Here is an 18,354-nt window from a genome sequence, read left to right as displayed (position 1 = left end):
CAATTTTATTTAATTACATTTCAGTTTTTTTTTATTTTTTATAACATCAGCTGTGTAATCACAGTAATCTACCCATGCATGTTATAGTGGAAGATGCTTTCAAAAGTAATTTAATAAGTGTATTTCTACAGTGGCATCTCTACACTGTGTTCATTTGACACCTTTACAGATACTTTTTTTTTTACTACTGGCCGAGTTTGTGTTCACCAAGTAGGCGCTTACAGATCCCTGCTTCATGCCACATGATTGATCGAAACAAATCTGAAGCGAAAAAGAAATGCCCCTTTCACCCACATTTGAGCTTGACCGTGGTCGCACTTTAGATAAACGTGTAGTTAGCAGAGATCCCAGGACACCCCCACAGTCTTAAAGTGCTGAGCGTGGACAGGGTGGCTGGCACTGAAGAGGCATTCCTGCAGTCTGAACTTTATTCACCCTAGACCTTTCTCAACCCAGCGCAGGCATGACCTTCTATTTATACCCTCCAAAGCCTTTATTGTGCCCTTTGACTTTCTGTGCTGAAACAGTAGAGCCACCACATGACATATGAGATGTATGCATAACCTCCTCCCCCCATGTATGGTGTTCTTTATTCAGTGCAGAAGAACAACACACCCCTTGCCTGGCAGGGCCACGGAATGGAACTGAATGGAACTTTTAATGATAGAATAATAAAAGTGTTATCATAGTGAGTGAGTGTGTGTGTGTGACAAGGTTTCACTGAGTCAAACCTTGTTCTAGTAAAGTATTATGTGTGTTTCAATTTCGACAAGAAAAATCACAGAAGCTGGGAAACGGCATAGTGTCGACGTCCTGAGGCGCTTCAAAGTTTGCTTGTCTTTTTTGTACAAATGTATTTTAAAAGCAGGTCAATAGAAGTAAATAGTTTTATAATAGTGTGTGTGTGTGTATATATATATATATATATATATATATATATATATTTATTTTTTTTATAAAGAAATAGACCTGGGATTGAGGGTTTAGAGGGATTATAGTTGTATTGTTGGCTCATATGTTGCCATGATTCTATTTCTACTATGACATCGCAATGACAAAAAGGTTAAGGTAGGTGATAGTTAACGGTTTGTTTAGGCTAGCTCTGCTGAAGATGGGATTCAAATACTGGCGCAACAGACAAACAGCAGTGTACTGGACTAAACTATTTCACAACATCTACTCGGATTACTATTGTGAAGTTTGATCTCTCGAAACCTGTCACAGAAATGCACCTAATTTCCAAAGATTATTTGTATTTTACAATATGTTTACATTATAATTATACAACTATACCTCTCAGGTAATGTAATAATTTCATTTCATTTTCTTACATATAGTCTCTACTTTATGTAACATAATATGTTATGTTACATATAGTAGACACCAAACAATGTTGGTGTCTACCTTTCTTTTGTGAACCTAATCATTTAATTTGTAAAGTAAAGGAACTGAATATATAAAAAACAACTTTAACTAAAGCCCAATTTTGTGAATTAATTTAGTACAAATGCATATTTTATAACTCATTACAAGTTCCAGTAGTCAGTACAGCAGAGTACACATGGCATTTTCAGTGGAACCAATCATGGTGTGGTGTTCATTTAGGGGGCGGGACTCTGGGCTGGGCATTTTCAGTGATACCAATCATGGTGTCTGGTGTTCATTTAGGGGGCGGGACTCTGGGCTGTACGTGTGGCAGAGCTGAATCTAGTCGATTGAGTCCACCTAGCTAAACAGCTTATCGCACAGTCACCAGGTTTTTGGGCGAAAATGGTGAAAATAACAGTAGTGAAAACCAAGCCATACACAGACCAGAAGCCTGGCACGAGCGGTTTGAGGAAGAGGGTGACAGTCTTTCAACAGAATGAGCACTATGCGGAAAACTTCATTCAGAGTATCCTCTCTGTCGTGGAGCCGTCTGAGCGCCAGGCAGCCACTCTGGTAGTCGGGGGAGATGGACGCTTTTACATGAAAGAAGCAATTCAGTTGATCGTCCAGATTGCTGCTGCTAACGGGGTCAGTAGTAACAAATTAAACGTGACGTTCAGTCTACAACCTGGGTCGTGTGTGGCTTATAATTGACAAGACCCTGCTTCATTACTACTACCTACTCCCTATTAACGTCCATTTGCAAGCTAATGGCATTAACTTTAGTGCTCAAACAACTTTACGCCAAAGCTTGTTTTGTTGACACGGTCGCCTACTGAAAGATACGGTAGAAAGACTTGCATTGCTACATTTCCCACAGTAAGCTGTCAATGCCACAAGGAAACAATGGAACAAAATTGTTTAATGTACAGTGTTGCAATACTGACCCTCAGCTATATGTTGCAATATGGTGTGGTATAAAGCAGCCAGCAAAACAGGGCTTTAAATACTGATACTTTGTGTCAACTTGGTTTAAATATTGCAATAGGCGAGAGGTGCATGACAATGTTCCCAGCAAGCCATTCCCTCATACTGGACTGTAGTGCATGTGAACGTGAACGTGTTTAGATGTTACTAGTACTAGTCAGTATCAGTGTCCCTTTGGTCATACCCCCGCAGTGGCATTTCGGAAAGTGCAAGTAGATCATTGCATGCAAATCAGTACCCTTGGCATTTAACTAGGCGCAAGGCCCACTGGACGTAGTTGCAGATGAATTGGCGTGTTTTTAACATTCGACATTTAATTACAATTGCAATTGGTCCTTCACTGTACCGTTGTTATCATGGGAAGTGCCACAGCGTTATTGTTATCAAATCAGCCGTGGTCGACTGCAATTGGCTCCTTCGCCTGTATGATGAAGCCTGGAGGACTGTCAGCCGAATGGGGTCCGTAACGTACGACGAACGTGCGGACTGTCACGTTGCACCCTTCGTTTATTTAATCAGAAATGGGGTCATGCATACCAACCATGATGCTCAGCGATTCACAGATGCCCTTGCCAGATTATTTCTCGAATTAATTCATTATGTGCACAAAAATACATAAAACTAATTTTGGTAACATTAGAATGAGTTACTAAGGACTCCAATTTATTGTCTTTCAAATCACAATTATTTTAAGGTACACTTAAGGGTTAGTTAATATTAAAAAGAAGCATCACTCAATGTGTTAAGTTACAAACTGTGTGTGTGTGTGTGTGTGTGTGTGTGTGTGTGTGTGTGTGTGTGTGTGTGTGTGTGTGTGTGTGTGTGTGTGTGTGTGTGTGTGTGTGTGTGTGTGTGTTCGTTCAGATTGGCCACCTGGTGATCGGCCAGGATGGCATCATGTCTACCCCAGCGGTCTCGTGTGTGATCCGCCAGACCAAGGCGGTGGGGGGCATCATCCTCACAGCCAGCCACAACCCTGGGGGGCCCAATGGAGACTTTGGCATCAAATACAACATCGCCAGTGGAGGTCAGTAGCAGTTACACAGTAGCTAATATTGGACCAAGCAGTCCTTCTATTGGATAGCAGAGCTTCTGGGGAAAGGCAGGACAGAGCTTGAGCTGGAAGCAAAAAACACAGAAAGCGGCCGAGTTACACATTGTTTCCTGTTTTGTTAGAGATTTTCTACCGAACAGAAACGCACAAACCCTTTTGTGTGAGTGAATCAAGCTTTCAGAAGGAATTTTTTAATCTGTATTTCTACGGCAAATTTCTATTGGCAATTTTACACTAAAATCTTTACAGATGTTTTTTATAGAGTTTACTAGTGCAGGCGGACATTGGGTTTACGGTGACTAGCCAATTCTGCAGTTAGAAGGCAGATCCCTGCCTCCAGCAATACGATTGGCCCAAACAAATATGAAGTGAAAGAAAGTCGAACCCTGCGGTCACCAAGTTTTGAGCTTGTCTGCTCTAAGATTTTTTATTCTTAAACCAAAGTCGGATTTGTGAGACTTCACAGTAGGTAGACCCCACATAAAGAAAAGAAGAGTGTCCAATTATGTCATAGTTAGAATGGAAAATTTAATTATCAAGCACAATTTCACTAGAAATTTAAATTTCAATATCAATTCCATCTAGGTGGTGCTGTGCCTAAGTACACCAGCGCTTTCACATGGGTGTGTTTATGTATCTATGTATTAAGTGTTCAGCAAATATGCTAGAAACTGAACTGCACCCGCCCTTTATGTAGTTTGTTTTAAGTTTAGGTTCATTAACCTCACCATTTGGCCACAGTTGACCAGTCGACAGAGCTTCATGTATATTCCTTCTTGCCCCCCAACTCCCCCTCCAAGGACCCGCCCCAGAGGGCATCACCAACAAGATCTACGAGGTCAGCAAAGGGCTGCAGGAGTACCCTATCTGCCCGGAAATAAAGGTGGACCTGTCTACCATTGGCAAGCAGACCTTCCAGGTGGACTCTTTCAAGCCCTTTACAGGTATCATGCGAGGGGCCAAGAAGACGGTTTCACCCATCAGCATGGTGAATCTCATGTCTTAGCAGTGTCTACTAATGTTGCAGGCAGTGTTGACCACTACGTAACGTACACAATAGGTTGTATCTTCATTTTGTTGTGCTACTAAATGAGAGTATTCTGTTATTCACAATTCACCACATCAGTGTGCCTTGGCCGCTTCATAGCCCGTCAGACATTATTCTTCAATAGTATAATCACATCGGGATTGGTTCAGTTTATTTCACAGTTACCAGCAATGAATAGATATTCGTTAATTTCCTCTATAACGTTTAGATATCTACTTAATTATCGGAAAGATAAAAATTCTTCTGCAGCGCTTTGAGAATATTTCTTGCACATTGTCAAGGAAACATCTTATCGATAGTTAGAAATAGTGTTATCAATATTATAATTTAGTTAAAGGCACCCAGTGCAACTTTATGTAAACATTCAATGAAAAATAAACATTCAATTTCTAGTCTTTTTACACGTAGTAAGTTTCAATAACTCCATACCATTACATATCGACATTCAAGGAGCAAAGATGAGACGTCGTTGTGTGGTGAGAACTGATAGAAAATCGTAAACAACAACAATCGCCGGTGGGGAGAAGCCATTTTTCCATTGACTGGAAGCCTGCTTTATTTATTGTAGGTTACAAAAAATAAAGAAAATGGCAGCATTGTTGTTGTTATCGATTTTGTATCAGTTCTCACCACACAACCGACGTCTCATCTTTGCTGCTTAAATGTCGGTATGTAATGGTATGGAGTTATTGAAACTTGCTACGTGTAACAAAGACTAGAAATTGAATGTTTATTTTTAAGCCTCGAAAGTTGCACTGGGTGCCTTTAAACATTTCAGTAATATTCTATAGTCTCGTGCTTTAAGTCGTTGTGTTGTCTCTGCCTCAGTTGACATCGTGGACTCCGTGGAGGCGTATGGTGAAATGCTGAGGGGCATCTTCGACTTCCCTGCACTGAAGGAGCTTCTGTCGGGAGCCAAGCACATCAACGTGCGGCTGGATGCCATGCACGGAGGTGAGTTGATGGGGAAGGCCCTGCAACCTCAATGTCCTTGGATGTTTCAGAAATAAAAAAAAACCTCAAATAAAAAAACTCAAATAAATCAATAAACTGCTCTGCTTGGATCTACAATAGAAAATCTAATATAATTATACTGACGATAAAAAAAAGTACTTTGACAGACAAAAAATGTATTCCATGAAAATATTTTTTACAAATAATGTATATGTAAAGGCTGATACTGTATTTGGTAGAATTAACACACGATCCATAGTAGCCTGGCACCGCCAGGCTACTATTATGGCAGATCCAGAGTGGCACTGGGCAGATCCAATCATTTTAAAACTTGTACAGACACCTGCCTCCAAGTGAGTGAACATTTGTCAATTGAGCAGTTCCAGACCTTCTGTACAAATGAAATGAAGTACGATGGTCTGGTAGGACCAGGCTATATCCATAGGGCCCTGATGCTAAAATGCAGGCCCCTTTTTGTTCAGCCTGGAATTTAGAAGAGCAAATACTATGCCTTTTTGTGACCTGCTCAAGAAGTTCTGCATTTGTTAGCCATCTAATGGAGAGGAAGTAGCTAGGAAATCCAATGCAGGGCACACTCTGAGGATAATGGAAAAACATACCAAGTTTCAGGTACCCAGGCGCCCTCTACTGTTCCAATTACTAATGCCAAAAATTAGAAGAACCTTAAGTGAATGTTTGTGTAAAAGGCAGAAAGACAGAGGGTGAAGAAAATGGAAGCCACCATTACCAATACGGTTTATAATTTCTTTCATATTTCAAACCTCACCAACTCTTCTACTATTCAGTGTTAATCCCCATTGTAATGTTCTTTCACCCTATCTGCAGTTGTGGGCCCCTATGTGAAGAAGATAGTCTGTGAGGAACTGGGCTCCCCAGCCTCATCGGCCGTCTACTGTGTCCCTAAGGAGGACTTTGGGGGCCACCACCCTGACCCCAACCTGACCTACGCGGCCGACCTGGTCCAAGCTATGAAGGGGGGCGAGTACGACTTTGGGGCCGCTTTCGATGGAGACGGTGTAAGTTATCCTGTAACTTGTCGTTTTTGTCAATGTGTCACTCAGTACGTTTACACGCAACACTTAATCCGCCATAGTTCGATTATGCTCCTCAATTGGACAACTGCAATTGTCTGAGCACATGGCAGTGAGAAAATGTAATCATTGGCCGAAGCATGTCATACCCCGGTACGAAAGGTGGCGCCTTACCCATTTCAACTAGTGGTAATAGAGTCACCAGCTGACCTCTTTACAACCCCAGCAACAACAAACTCAGGTGGCATTCAAGAAAGATGTTTTCAGTAGACAGCTGTCAGTTCCGGTCCATGTCATTTCTCCGACGCTCCATTGTTCCGACCTCTGAGGTGTTGATGTGTCAATGTGTTAATGCCTAATAAAGGGAGACATCTCAAGAAAACTAATGTCCCTTAAAACAGGGAAAGAAGGATGAGGAACAAAAAGAAGTAAAGTTCACATCTTTTCTTCTAGAACACAACTACCAACCCTTGACTCACTGTTATCTTTCTTTCTAAGGATAGTTTTAGCTATTTAACGCATAGAGGTTCTGATTAGGTTATTGGGAAAGAGTTTTCAAATAATGTGGTGCAACTTTCCAATATAATCGGTGTAATAAGAAGTCGTTTATAATGGCTGCCACCAATGAAAAGTCAGTCATAACTTCTCTACTTCTTCGGTTGGCGGAAAGAGGCATATTTTGACTACAAGCATTTTTTTTGTAGAATAAAGTAAAAAAATAACACACATCCCCATGTTCCGAGAGTCCGCCCCCACCCTGAGTGTTGCTCCTTTTATAGTGTTTTGAGTGTGTTTTGTGTGGTCCCATCCCCTCCCTAGGACCGCAACATGGTGCTCGGTAAGCACGGCTTCTTCGTCAACCCCTCGGACTCGGTAGCCGTCATCGCGGCCAACATCACCAGCATCCCCTACTTCCAGAGGACAGGCGTGAAGGGCCTGGCGCGCAGCATGCCCACCAGCGCCGCACTGGACAAGTGAGGCCTCTGCTGGACACATTTCACAGCAGCTAGACTGATTGTCTCGAATGTGGGCCCAAGCATTCTCACTAATCAGACTTTGGATTGATAATCAAAGTGCTAATTCATTACTAATCTAAAATTTGATGGTCGATGAGCTCAAATCTAGGGTGAGAGCTCATATTTTTTTGTCCAGTCGTTGCCGGCGGCGTTGGATCTGTAAGCGCCTAAATGGTGAACACAAACTCAGCCAGCACTGTGAAGAATTTAAATGAACACTGTGTAGACTGGCCCCTGTAGAAATACACACTGCCATTTACTTAAGGCCTAGCCGGTTAATAAGTGCCTAAAAGTAACCTAGTGTGTTCCTTAACAATAATTGAAATATGGTACTATGTAAAAGTAAATATTTTAGGAAATAAATGCAAACAATTAAGCCCCTACTAGTTTGCATTCATTCTCCTCAGATTGTCCAGCTGGGCTTTTGTTTTATTTCTTCTAAAGCAGTGTGTTTTTTGTCCCAGCGTGGCCAAAGCACTGAAGATGCAGCTGTACGAGACACCCACCGGCTGGAAGTTCTTTGGGAATCTGATGGATGCGGGCAAGCTGTCACTCTGCGGTGAAGAGAGCTTCGGCACCGGTGAGCAAGCCTGCTTATCTGCGCGTTTCCACCGGCGGGTGCCGTTAGGCCCAGTACGTTAAGGTCCGTAGTGTATATGCGGTAAGGCGCAGCACAGTTATGGCTCGCGTTTCCACCGCCAACTGTTCCCTTATGGTAGAGTGGAGTTTAAGCCGGATGGCGATAGCCACGGCAGCTACGCAAGCATCGTGACCTCATAGCAGGCCAACTGTGTCTCAATTCAGGGGACGCATCCTTTCGAAGGCTGCATTCAAATGGCGATTGCGTCACTGCGACGCGTTAAGGCTGTCCCATTTCGAAGGCTCCTTCAAATGCGGCCGACAAATGCAGCCTTCTTTTCCCGGATTTAAAGGATTCGTAGACCTTCACGGTCTACGAAGGCCACACCTTAGACCGCGTCCTACGAAGGATGCGTCCCCTGAATTGAGACACAGTCTAAAAAGTGTAGCCTGCTAATAAATCGAATGAAAAAGAAGAACGCAACCCAAAAAAATGAGCAACAATGTAGGACGTACAGGAAGTACGGCAAACTTTTGTGCAACATTTTCTTCAATAAACAAAGTTTTCGTCGTTGTCCAGAAATACCTTGCGGGTACTGTTTATTTATTATTATCCCCCTGTCGCACGGAAGAGACGATTCTGTCGACCAATTAACGGACGGCGTGTTTACGGCTAATGGTTTGTTCCTGAATCCTCGAACGCCAGACTTCCGAGTCGAAAGTTGAAGATCCCCCAGCTTTCTTGCGGCATTTCTCGAAGGCACGCCCCCCTTTTATCTTCATCTTTCGAAAATCTGAGAGTAGACCAAGAGCAGTGATGACGCTCTCAACAAAATGGCTGTGCCCGTGAAGAGATTATCTTTTTTGTATTTGTACCACGTAGGTCATTCTATTGTCGATTTTAAAAGCTCTTACACACTTAACATTGCATTGCTACTTTATTCCGGTAACCAATTTATGCATTGCATGGTCTTGCTTTGCGTGCAATACAATGTAAAGTTGTGTTTGCTAGAGAGGCTAATGTAGCTAAACATAAACAACGACTAGCCAATTTCATGCCACAATCACAAAGACGAACAGGAACTCTATGAATGCTCCGAGACGTCACACGTGCAACTCGGAAGGCTGGCGTCCGAGGATTCAGGAACACACCGTAAGTCCGGACCCCGCCCACTTTGGCGGTGGAAACCAATAATGTCTGGCTGCAGCTTGAAGGGCATAGACATCCACATCCAACTGCTACGTCACAATAGTCATCGTTTTTATGCCAGAGATGATGTGAATAACTTATGTCCCTTTTAAACATCGATATAGTGGGACATTTTTCAGGTGACTATTTTCACTGTACATTGCTAAACGCTACATTCTAACGAGGTTCACAGGCTAGCGCAACAGGCTAATTGTAAGCGCAACAGGGTTAGGGTTAGCTGGGATAGGGATAGGGTAGTAGTGGTTTGGGTTAGGGATTGGGAAAGAAGAGATTGAACCGTTCCACGCACGGGGATTTAAACCACACTTCACCACTGGATAGGAGTGAGTGACGTAGCAGTTGGATGTGGATGTGGATGTCCTACAGGCTGCAGCCAGACCCTACTCGTGGAAACGCTAACCGTTCTGCACCTATTCATACCTAACCACCTAACCAAACTGCACCCACTGGTGGAAACGCGCCATACACGATGTTCTAGCTAGCCTTACCATTAAACACACCTACATGTTGATGGGTCACCCAGCTGGAACTTTGGTGAGCAGAGCCTTCTCCTAGCCTTGTCATTTTCTCACGTTTTTTTTGTGGATGTTTTGTTTGTTTCCGTTTGTGATTTTCCACTCTTTTTCGGATTCTTGCCATCTACCTCCACACTTACTCTCATTCTCTTCGCCCCTTGGTTAGACTACATGACGCAAATAATAGTTTTTAGTGTTTTCATTGGAACACAGCATCACTAAGATGCTCTGTAGTGGATGATACATCATACATCGTCATAAATCATTCAATCAGATTTCAGTTATGAATATACTAAAATAACTTTTTTTTTTACTGAATCAAAGATAGTTTTTATAGTGGAACTCCTGTTTAAACAATTGACAATGATTATAATGTTTATAATTAATAATCCTATTTTCACATGAATCTAAGCCTCTCTGTTGTCTTCTCTTTGCTATGTTGAACCAGGTTCTGACCATATCCGTGAGAAAGATGGCCTCTGGGCCGTGCTGGCCTGGCTGTCCATCCTGGCCGTTCGCAAGCAGAGTGTGGAGGAGATCATGAAGGAGCACTGGCACAAGTTTGGCAGGAACTTCTTCACCAGGTCAGCACATATCCTTTTGGTGACAGTGACTGTCGTGGAAATATCAGAAAGTGAGTGATGGCGGTTAGAGCAAAGCGCAACGAAGTATGGAAATACTTTACGGAAATAGGAGATCATAAAGGGAAATGTAAAATATGCCAAGCGAAATTGTGCTCCCAGTGTACTACAACTACTATGCGGCAACATAGGCAACATAGGCAACATCCTGAAACACAACGGTGAGTTCGGGAAAGCAGGCCCGCAGCAACCAAGTGTGTAGGCTACTTTCACCGCCGCAAGACGCAGCTGTAATCCCGGCCGTGGAGAGAAGATCACAACGCTGAGTATTTTTTAGTTCATTTGCTGCCGTTTTATTTACAGCTTTAAATTATTTGTAATGGTTAGGCTACTTGTTTCCAACCTGGTCTCACAGGAATCCGTGAAATGACTACGGACGAATAACTCGAAATCCGTGGACACATCACGGGAACACGCCGATTTCCGTGATGTGGCCACGGAATTCGCTCCAATGCAAGTTAATGACGCTGATGTTCCGTGGCCCACACACGGATCCCCGTTTCAACGAGCGAGTCGACCACGGGGGCTTAACTCAAAACCCGGGGTGGTCTCACTGAAACACTTAAATTGTCCTTGTTGTGTCCACCGAAGTTGCTCCAATGCAAGTAAATGACAAGGATATTCCGTGGCACACACACAGATTCCCGTTTCAATCTGTGTGTGTGCTCCCGTTTCAATCTGTGTGTGTGCCACATTTGACCACAGCGGGGGCTTAACTCAAAATCCGTGGTGGTCTGACGGAATCACTTCAATTGTCCGTGATGTGGCCACGGAATTTGCTCCAATGCAAGTAAATGACACTGTTATTCCGTGGCTCACACACGGATATCGGCGTGTTTCCGTGATGTGGCCACGGATTTCAAGTTAAGCGTCCGACCGTAGTCATTTCACGGATTCCTGTGAGACCATGTTGCTTGTTTCGGTGTTTTTCTAAAACCGTTACAGGCCTTTGTTCGACGTGATTTAAATTGTGAGACGCATATTTACTTTTGTAAGGAAAATGTGTTTTGAACGTTTGCAAAAATAAATAAGGAATACTCTGATAACTGACTGTTTTGATTGAGAATAAGCATTACATGTTTAGCCCTATTCCTGCTGCAGATGCATTGCATTCTAAAAATAGATTAGATTAAACGAGTACTCGATTGATCCTCGAGGAATTCATTCGATCACTCAAGTTTGGAATTTACTACTCGTGCCCATCCCTAATAGTTACTAGTCAATCTAAAAGGAACTGTTTACATTCTCCTTGGATCATAAGATACCTACCTTCCTCTTTCTAATGATACGTTAAGATAGTTCACATTTGCATCCCCACTGTGGCCACGAAGTCTGATACTCAGGCCAAACCATTCGATTGACTCCTTTGTTGTGTATATTCCTTTAACTGTGTTGCAGCCTTGCTTGCAGGCTTGCAGACATGTCCACTTCCTCCATAGTGTCTTGCAGTTTAACTTGGTCCCGCCCGCCAATCCTAAACTCTCCACGATGGTCACTCCCACTCACCTTTGTTACCTATGTTTTCACTACCCACAATGCAAACGTTTTTCAAAAATAATCTTGTTCACCCATTGTCTCACTGAATGTATCCTTGGTAATTTTGCAGCCTGTACTTTCCCATGATCCTGCTCTAATATTAAATCCAATATTTTGCTGACCAACAGCCCAGACCCTACAGCTTTCTAGATTTGGGTCTGGATTTCCAGGCTAAGCCTCCCTCAATTGACACCATAAAAATGAAACAATGATGATAACAAATGTTACAATGTCTCAATCTAAAGAAATTAACATTTATTGAACTGTCTGTAAATCATGCCGAAGAAAGTAAAAAGAAACTAGAACTGCAAGCAGTTATGCAGGGGTCCAAGAAGTGTGCCTTTCGCCGGCACAACGCGACAAGAAATGTGCATTTCGCCGGCACAACGCGAAGCAAGTATTCAAAACGTTACCGTGAACAACATGTGGATATAAAGGTTTTGACTGTGGGAGCTTCGGTGTGGGAGTTATAGCCTAAAACACGTTTTCAGAACATTCCATTGGCCAAATAGGAGATAGACAATGTCGTCGTTTTTTGGCGCCGCCCTGTTGGCGAAATTTTCCCAAGACAATTTTCCTTTGCCAAAAACTCCCGCCCACATTAATAATTCTTGGCCATATTTTCTATATAGATTCGGGTTTGCCCCTTGATGGTTTCCCTTGAGTTTGAAGAACATTCCTTTGGCCAATTAGAAGATATACAATTTCCTCGTTTATTGCGCCCCCTAATGACGAAATATTCCGAATTCTTTACTGAACGCCATTAAGGGTAGCACCGACATGTGTCTAAAATTTGGACTTGATCCGATGTCTAATTTTGGTATTTTCTGAATTTTTGCGTATTGTCGTAAAACGTAGCTAATAAACAAATATTCCAAACGCTACCGTTTCGTAGTCGAAGGTCGGATCAAAAAGTGTTTGAGTTTTTCTTTTCGTGTTCGTCTGACGATGTCGTGTGCAAAGTTTGGTGTCGATTGGTCAAGAAATGTGGGAGGAGTAGGGAAAAAACTGTTTTGCGGTTTTCGCGATTTTGCGAAAAAAAATTATAGACGCAAATGGGCGTGGCCTATGTCAAAAGATGCAGCAGACTCCAGTGAATATGTGGGTACAAGTTTTTGACTGTGGAAGGTTCGGTGTGGGAGTTATAGCCCCAAACGCGTATTCCTTGGTATAGCGCCACCTAGTGGCCGGCATGTCTGGATTTTGTCGTCTGCCGTCACCTCACCGACCTGGATCTAGTCATGCAATTGGCGTGTCGGCACCATTTACGGTTTGGGCTGTGGTACCACTTCTAGCTGGGAATAATAATAATAGGAAGAAAAATCCTTACAAAAACAATAGGGATCCAACCTGTTGGCTTGGACCCCTAAAAATAATAATAATCGTTCATACCGAAAATAACCCGGCCGATACACGTAAAAACGCAAATATCGGCCATACATTGTCGATCACTAATTAGAAGTGATATGGCACCACCCTGTGAGGAATCTTATAACTGCAGTTTCCAAAATAAACACTCCCCATATGGGACTATTCATGTACTTTACATTGTATAAGTTAAGTGTGTTCAGAATAATTTTTCCGGCATTCATTTTGGTTAAAATAAGATGGAAAATAAATGACACAAAAAAAATAGATAATTATGTTTGGAATATCGAGCAATACCTAAATGCTGTAAGATTTAAATGAATTCTCCTTCTGCGTGGCTGTTATCCCCGGTTTAACCTCTTCTCTCTACAGGTATGATTATGAGGAGGTGGACTCTGACGCAGCCAACAAGATGATCACAGAGCTGGAAGCGGCCATGTTGGCTCCCTCTTTCGTGGGGAAGAAGTTCTCGTCTGGCGACAAGACATACGAAGTGGCCGTCTCCGATAACTTCGCCTACACCGACCCTGTGGACGGGAGCGTGTCTAAGAACCAGGTGAGCTTTCAGATAAAGTCTGTGAGTGGGATTGTTTTGCTGTCTCTGTTGTGGAAAGTACAACACTTAATCTCTAACAAGGGAAGAGATCAGTAAACCACCGAATGAAGTTTACAACTTTTATTAGAACTTAAACAGTAATACAAAAGCCGAGCTGGTCTTAAGAACACATGCCTTTCCAGTTTCGGCACACATTTTTTATTCCCTCGCTTCTCTGATTCCTCCCAAGAGCTCAAAGGCAAGGTTGTTATCAAACAATGCCCATACAGACTTCACCATCAACCGACTTCCATCCTTTTTTTTTTTGCAATGTATCATCGCCTAACTTCTCAATGTCCTCATCTGAACATTCTCTACCTTTTTTATCAGACACGGTCATGCATGTGCCATTCACAGATCTTCCTATTAAAGCCCTGTAAAGGTAAAGGCTGTAAAGTAAAAATGTAAAGGCTCTTCACGCCAGGGGCGTAATCTGTCCCTGAACAAACCGTATAGATGATTTGTCCCTCTGAATCTCTCCTGATGCTACTGCCTTGTGCCACCTTGGTCCCCAGGCTTGAATATTAGTACATACTGCAGGCATGAACATCGGATGACCATTCTAAGAAACAAGAGTCTCTTCAGAAGAATCTCAGTGTTTTTCTGACCATGTCATTCACATAGCATACAGGGCAAGATGATTATAATAAAGGGTATAGTAAAATGAATCTCCACATGAGAGCGAGTTGTGTTTATTAATTATCAAAATAGTTAATGGTAGAAGCTAGCTTTTGTAAACTTTAATTAAAAGTAAAAGGTGTAAATGAAGAGGGTTATCCAAGTTTGGCATAGAAAATTGTCATAAATGTTGGCATGGATTTTTCTCTCTCTATTTCTCAGGGCCTGAGGATAATCTTCTCTGATGGCTCCAGACTCGTCTTCCGTCTCAGCGGTACAGGCAGTGCAGGGGCGACCATCAGGCTCTACATAGACAGCTATGAGAAGGACCCCCAGAAGATCTACCAGGACCCACAGGTCAACACACACCCTGAGTTCTCCTTGTTGAAAGTTGATTGTAGACAGATTACACTTTTATCTCAATAGATAAAGAAATATCTCTTGTTTTAAGATTATTTCCAGGTTTTATTCCCCCAAAATAAATTGGAAAGGCTGGCTTTTTCTGTTGCAACAATGTTAGCGCCACATAGTGGTGCCAACAATTGTGATGCAAGGCTAATAACAACGTATTCCTACACTCAACTATACTAGAAAAGGGAAATGGTAATGTTACATTTGAGCCACCAGGATGCATCCTAGCTCAAAATGTTTCTCTTGTTTGCTTCAATTTTAATCAACCGTAGGTTAGAGTTTGTAATAAGTGCAACGATTAATAGGCCCCCAGCAGTGTGTGTGGGAGTCGGCCCTGACGGTTCCCCCTTTGCTCCAGTACCGGGCCAAATTTATGTTCTGCTCTGATCTTAACTCAAGGCTCCGGGCCCTGTTGTGGGCTTCAGGGGGCCACAGGGCCAGACGTTGGAGCCCTTTTGACTCCCAATGGTGGATATAAAACCTTGCATTTTGAAGTTAGGGTTCAGGACTTGAGTTATAGTTTGTTATTTGAGAGAGAAGAAAGGGGGGGAAGAGAGCTTTGTGAGAAAAAGCAAGTTGGAAGAGAGGGAGAGAAAGAGACAGAAGTAATGGAGGGAGGAAGCAAGAGAAAGTGGTAATGGTGGGAGGGAAGGAGGGAGGGAAGCAAGCAGAGAAAGTGGTAAAGGAGGGGTAGTGGCAAGATTTGTGGGAGACATTAAGATTAAGAGCCCCATCTTGACACTTAAACTGATACAGACGGGAAAGCTATGGAGAACACCGGGAATTACAATGACTAAGGCTTTTTAATGCTCTGTTTGCTTTGGTTCTCTTTCCTTCTTTCCATGACTTAAAATAAACTCTGTAGTGTCTACATTTCTTAAATCAAATGGTTCCTACTGTGGCCCAGAAATTGCAGGTATTTAAGATACTCTTTGGATCTAAAGAGATCTTTTAATTATATAATAAAAAGGTATTGCGGAAGAAAAGAATGCCAATATTCACATGAATGTATTTTTCCCTCCCACCCCTATCCTTAACCTCATGTTTCCGTGCCTCTGGCTTGCAGGTGATGCTGGCACCGCTGGTGGACATCGCTCTGAAGGTGTCCCAGCTCCAGGAGAAGACTGGGCGCACTAAACCCACAGTCATCACATGATCCCCCCTCACCCCTAACACATCGAACACCCTGACGTGGCAATCCTCCCAAACACACAAACGCATATCGGGACACCACTGAACCTTTCCCTGGCTGCGGGTGTCCTTCTTACCTAACCTATCTTTTACCCAATCACCAAGCAGAAGCGGAACCAGAACTCCATCATTGATGATTCCTGGTCTCCGACTCAGACTCAGATCAAAGTCAGTCACATGTCTCAAAGACCTAATTAGTACGCAGTCCATCTTTGATTGTCCACATCTCTATTCTCTGCTTCTAAGCGGTGAAATTGAACTCTGTAACCAAGGGCAACTTGTGACCCTACCCCTGTGACCCTACCTAGTGCCTTTCCTTCACAAGCCTACGAAATATCAACTAAAACACATCATGACATTAACCATTGGTTAACAAAAGTATATCAGAAATTAAAAGATTACCTCACACAAGAAACTGAAAACTGTTTTTGTATAATGTTTTCATTGAAATGGAATCTGGGTGTTATCCGTAATTTTCGTGTACGCGTACATGCGTGTGTGCGTTTGCGGTTTGAACAAACCTAGCAAACTTTGATGTCAAACACCTCTCCATAAAACAAGTGTTATTAATGTTGAAGGAATCAGACAATAGACTGGATGGGGGTCTGGCCCACACCACGGCTCTCATGCTCTTTTGCACGGCACGCTATGAACGCACGTTTCCTCCCTGAGATCCAAAAACACGCTTCCTATTAGTTGAGCACAGCCGAGTCATGGTATTTTGCTTCTAGTCCTGGGCCACAAAGCTTCCTTTATCATCAGACACTTTTAGCCACACAAGCTCACTGGCTGAGGCTATCATATTTCTCTGAGCTGAGATCCCACTTTTCTTTTGCCGTCCATTCAGAAGGCGTGGTGACCATATTGACCCAGTAATCTGGTGCAAAGGGGTTCTCCGCCATGCTAATCCCAGGAGGCCACGGCCACAACTGCCGGGCCGCCCGCTGCAGCCAAGCGATACTTCACTCTGGAGAAACCGCGCTCACGTGTGGCGCTCAGCCGCCCCGGGTCGGACGAGAAGTTGTCACTTCCTGTCAGACATGGCATGATGACCCGTCACCCATGTGGTCCAAAAATAAACCCTCAAAACCATTGAGTCAGCATTGAAGAATAGCGCTCTCCGCGACTCCGGAAACCAATGGCAGTCTTGAAGGCCGCGCCTGAGGAAAGTGCGGAGAGCTGGAAGTCTGAGGACCTGTGTGTGGGCGGGCGGCTGGGTGGGTGGGTGGGTGGGTGGGCGATCAGCCATAATTGTCTGGCTGGCGATTACTCTCATCGTTACTCCCAGCAGAGAGTGGAAACAAGCGTGCTCGGGATAAAACATAAATGATAGCAGTTCCTCTCACATGTGAGCTTTTCACAGAGATCCTGTCCCGGCCAAAAAATCCTCCCAAATAACCCGGCGCTGGGTTCTTCCAAGCGAAGGTCTCGCTCCTGAAGGGAGAGCCAGGGCTCATGGCCAAGAGGAGAGACCGATGACCTGTTGGGAAAGAATGTCTGCGTAATGAGACCGTCAACATAATGCTGATAAATGATTGGCCTTATCACAGTAAGGCAAGTCCTGCAAGGCCACCACTAGCCAAGTCTGCAGGAGCTGGACCAGACCCAGGGCTGTGAGATCTGGTATTTTTTTTGTAAATGTAGTTTTTGACAAGAGCCCTTGGGAATTTTATGTATATATTTTTGTATATTGAAATGACTGATAAATAGGCCTGGTTGTAAATTGTAATCATTGTTATTACTATCATCACTTTTTCTAAGAATGATCTCTCACACACAGTGTTTTTTTACTTCCATGAGAAGCAAAAGAACATTGCTTCAAACTGCACATTATTTTAGGCTTCGGATTGTGCCGGTCACCGTCGTCTATAGTGTCCACCACCTCAAAGTAACGTGTTACCCGTAGACAGCTATCTGTCCAAAACAAACGTCTAGCATGTTAAATAGCAGATTGGCCTATTACTGTCGTTTCTCAGATATGTAGGGAGACTTTTACAGACATTAAAAGGGGAACCACATTTATTACCTGAGGTTACACAAACAACCTATATTTTCTTTATTTTTACAAATATTCAACTCAAACAAGCTTTTAATGGGCAGTTTATTTGAAGAATATCGGTTGATATTCTGTAAGCAGCTTCCAACAGTCCTTTTTTCTGTGTGCCGTTTAGCAGCGGACCTTAAAGGCCTTCTGTCCTCCATTACTAATAC

At 43.1% G+C, this 18,354-nt stretch overlaps 1 protein-coding gene across 2 annotated transcripts; it reads left to right on the top strand.

Annotated features, from left to right (window-relative positions):
* Window positions 1-1,680: 1,680 nt before the first annotated feature.
* On the top strand, window positions 1,681-16,565 carry pgm1 (phosphoglucomutase 1). Of its 2 annotated transcripts, XM_030371824.1 has the most exons (11): window positions 1,681-2,016; window positions 3,220-3,382; window positions 4,210-4,353; window positions 5,286-5,411; window positions 6,258-6,448; window positions 7,283-7,437; window positions 7,944-8,059; window positions 10,232-10,367; window positions 13,701-13,884; window positions 14,764-14,898; window positions 16,019-16,565. In XM_030371824.1, the coding sequence occupies exons 1-11, from the start codon at window positions 1,771-1,773 to the stop codon at window positions 16,106-16,108; spliced, it is 1,686 nt and encodes a 561-aa protein (XP_030227684.1). In that variant the 5' UTR covers window positions 1,681-1,770; the 3' UTR covers window positions 16,109-16,565. The 2 variants fall into 2 exon arrangements, with proteins under 2 accessions (XP_030227684.1, XP_030227685.1); XM_030371825.1 differs by lacking the exons at window positions 1,681-2,016; window positions 3,220-3,382; window positions 4,210-4,353 and adding an exon at window positions 4,379-4,397.
* The last annotated feature ends 1,789 nt before the right edge of the window (window positions 16,566-18,354 follow it).

This window comes from Gadus morhua, chromosome 12, assembly GCF_902167405.1.
Source record: "Gadus morhua chromosome 12, gadMor3.0, whole genome shotgun sequence".
Taxonomy (NCBI): Eukaryota; Metazoa; Chordata; class Actinopteri; order Gadiformes; family Gadidae; genus Gadus; species Gadus morhua.
The sequence above is the reverse complement of the archived record's forward strand: the minus strand, read 5'-3'. Positions and strand labels throughout refer to the sequence as shown.

Excerpts from the sequence above, each read along its gene's own strand:
- pgm1 (XM_030371824.1), top strand. The coding sequence starts at position 1,771 with ATGGTGAAAATAACAGTAGTGAAAACCAAGCCATACACAGACCAGAAG. Across the intron at positions 3,383-4,209 it reads ATACAACATCGCCAGTGGAG|GACCCGCCCCAGAGGGCATC; the intron begins GTCAGTAGCAGT and ends TCCCCCTCCAAG. Across the intron at positions 8,060-10,231 it reads TGAAGAGAGCTTCGGCACCG|GTTCTGACCATATCCGTGAG; the intron begins GTGAGCAAGCCT and ends ATGTTGAACCAG.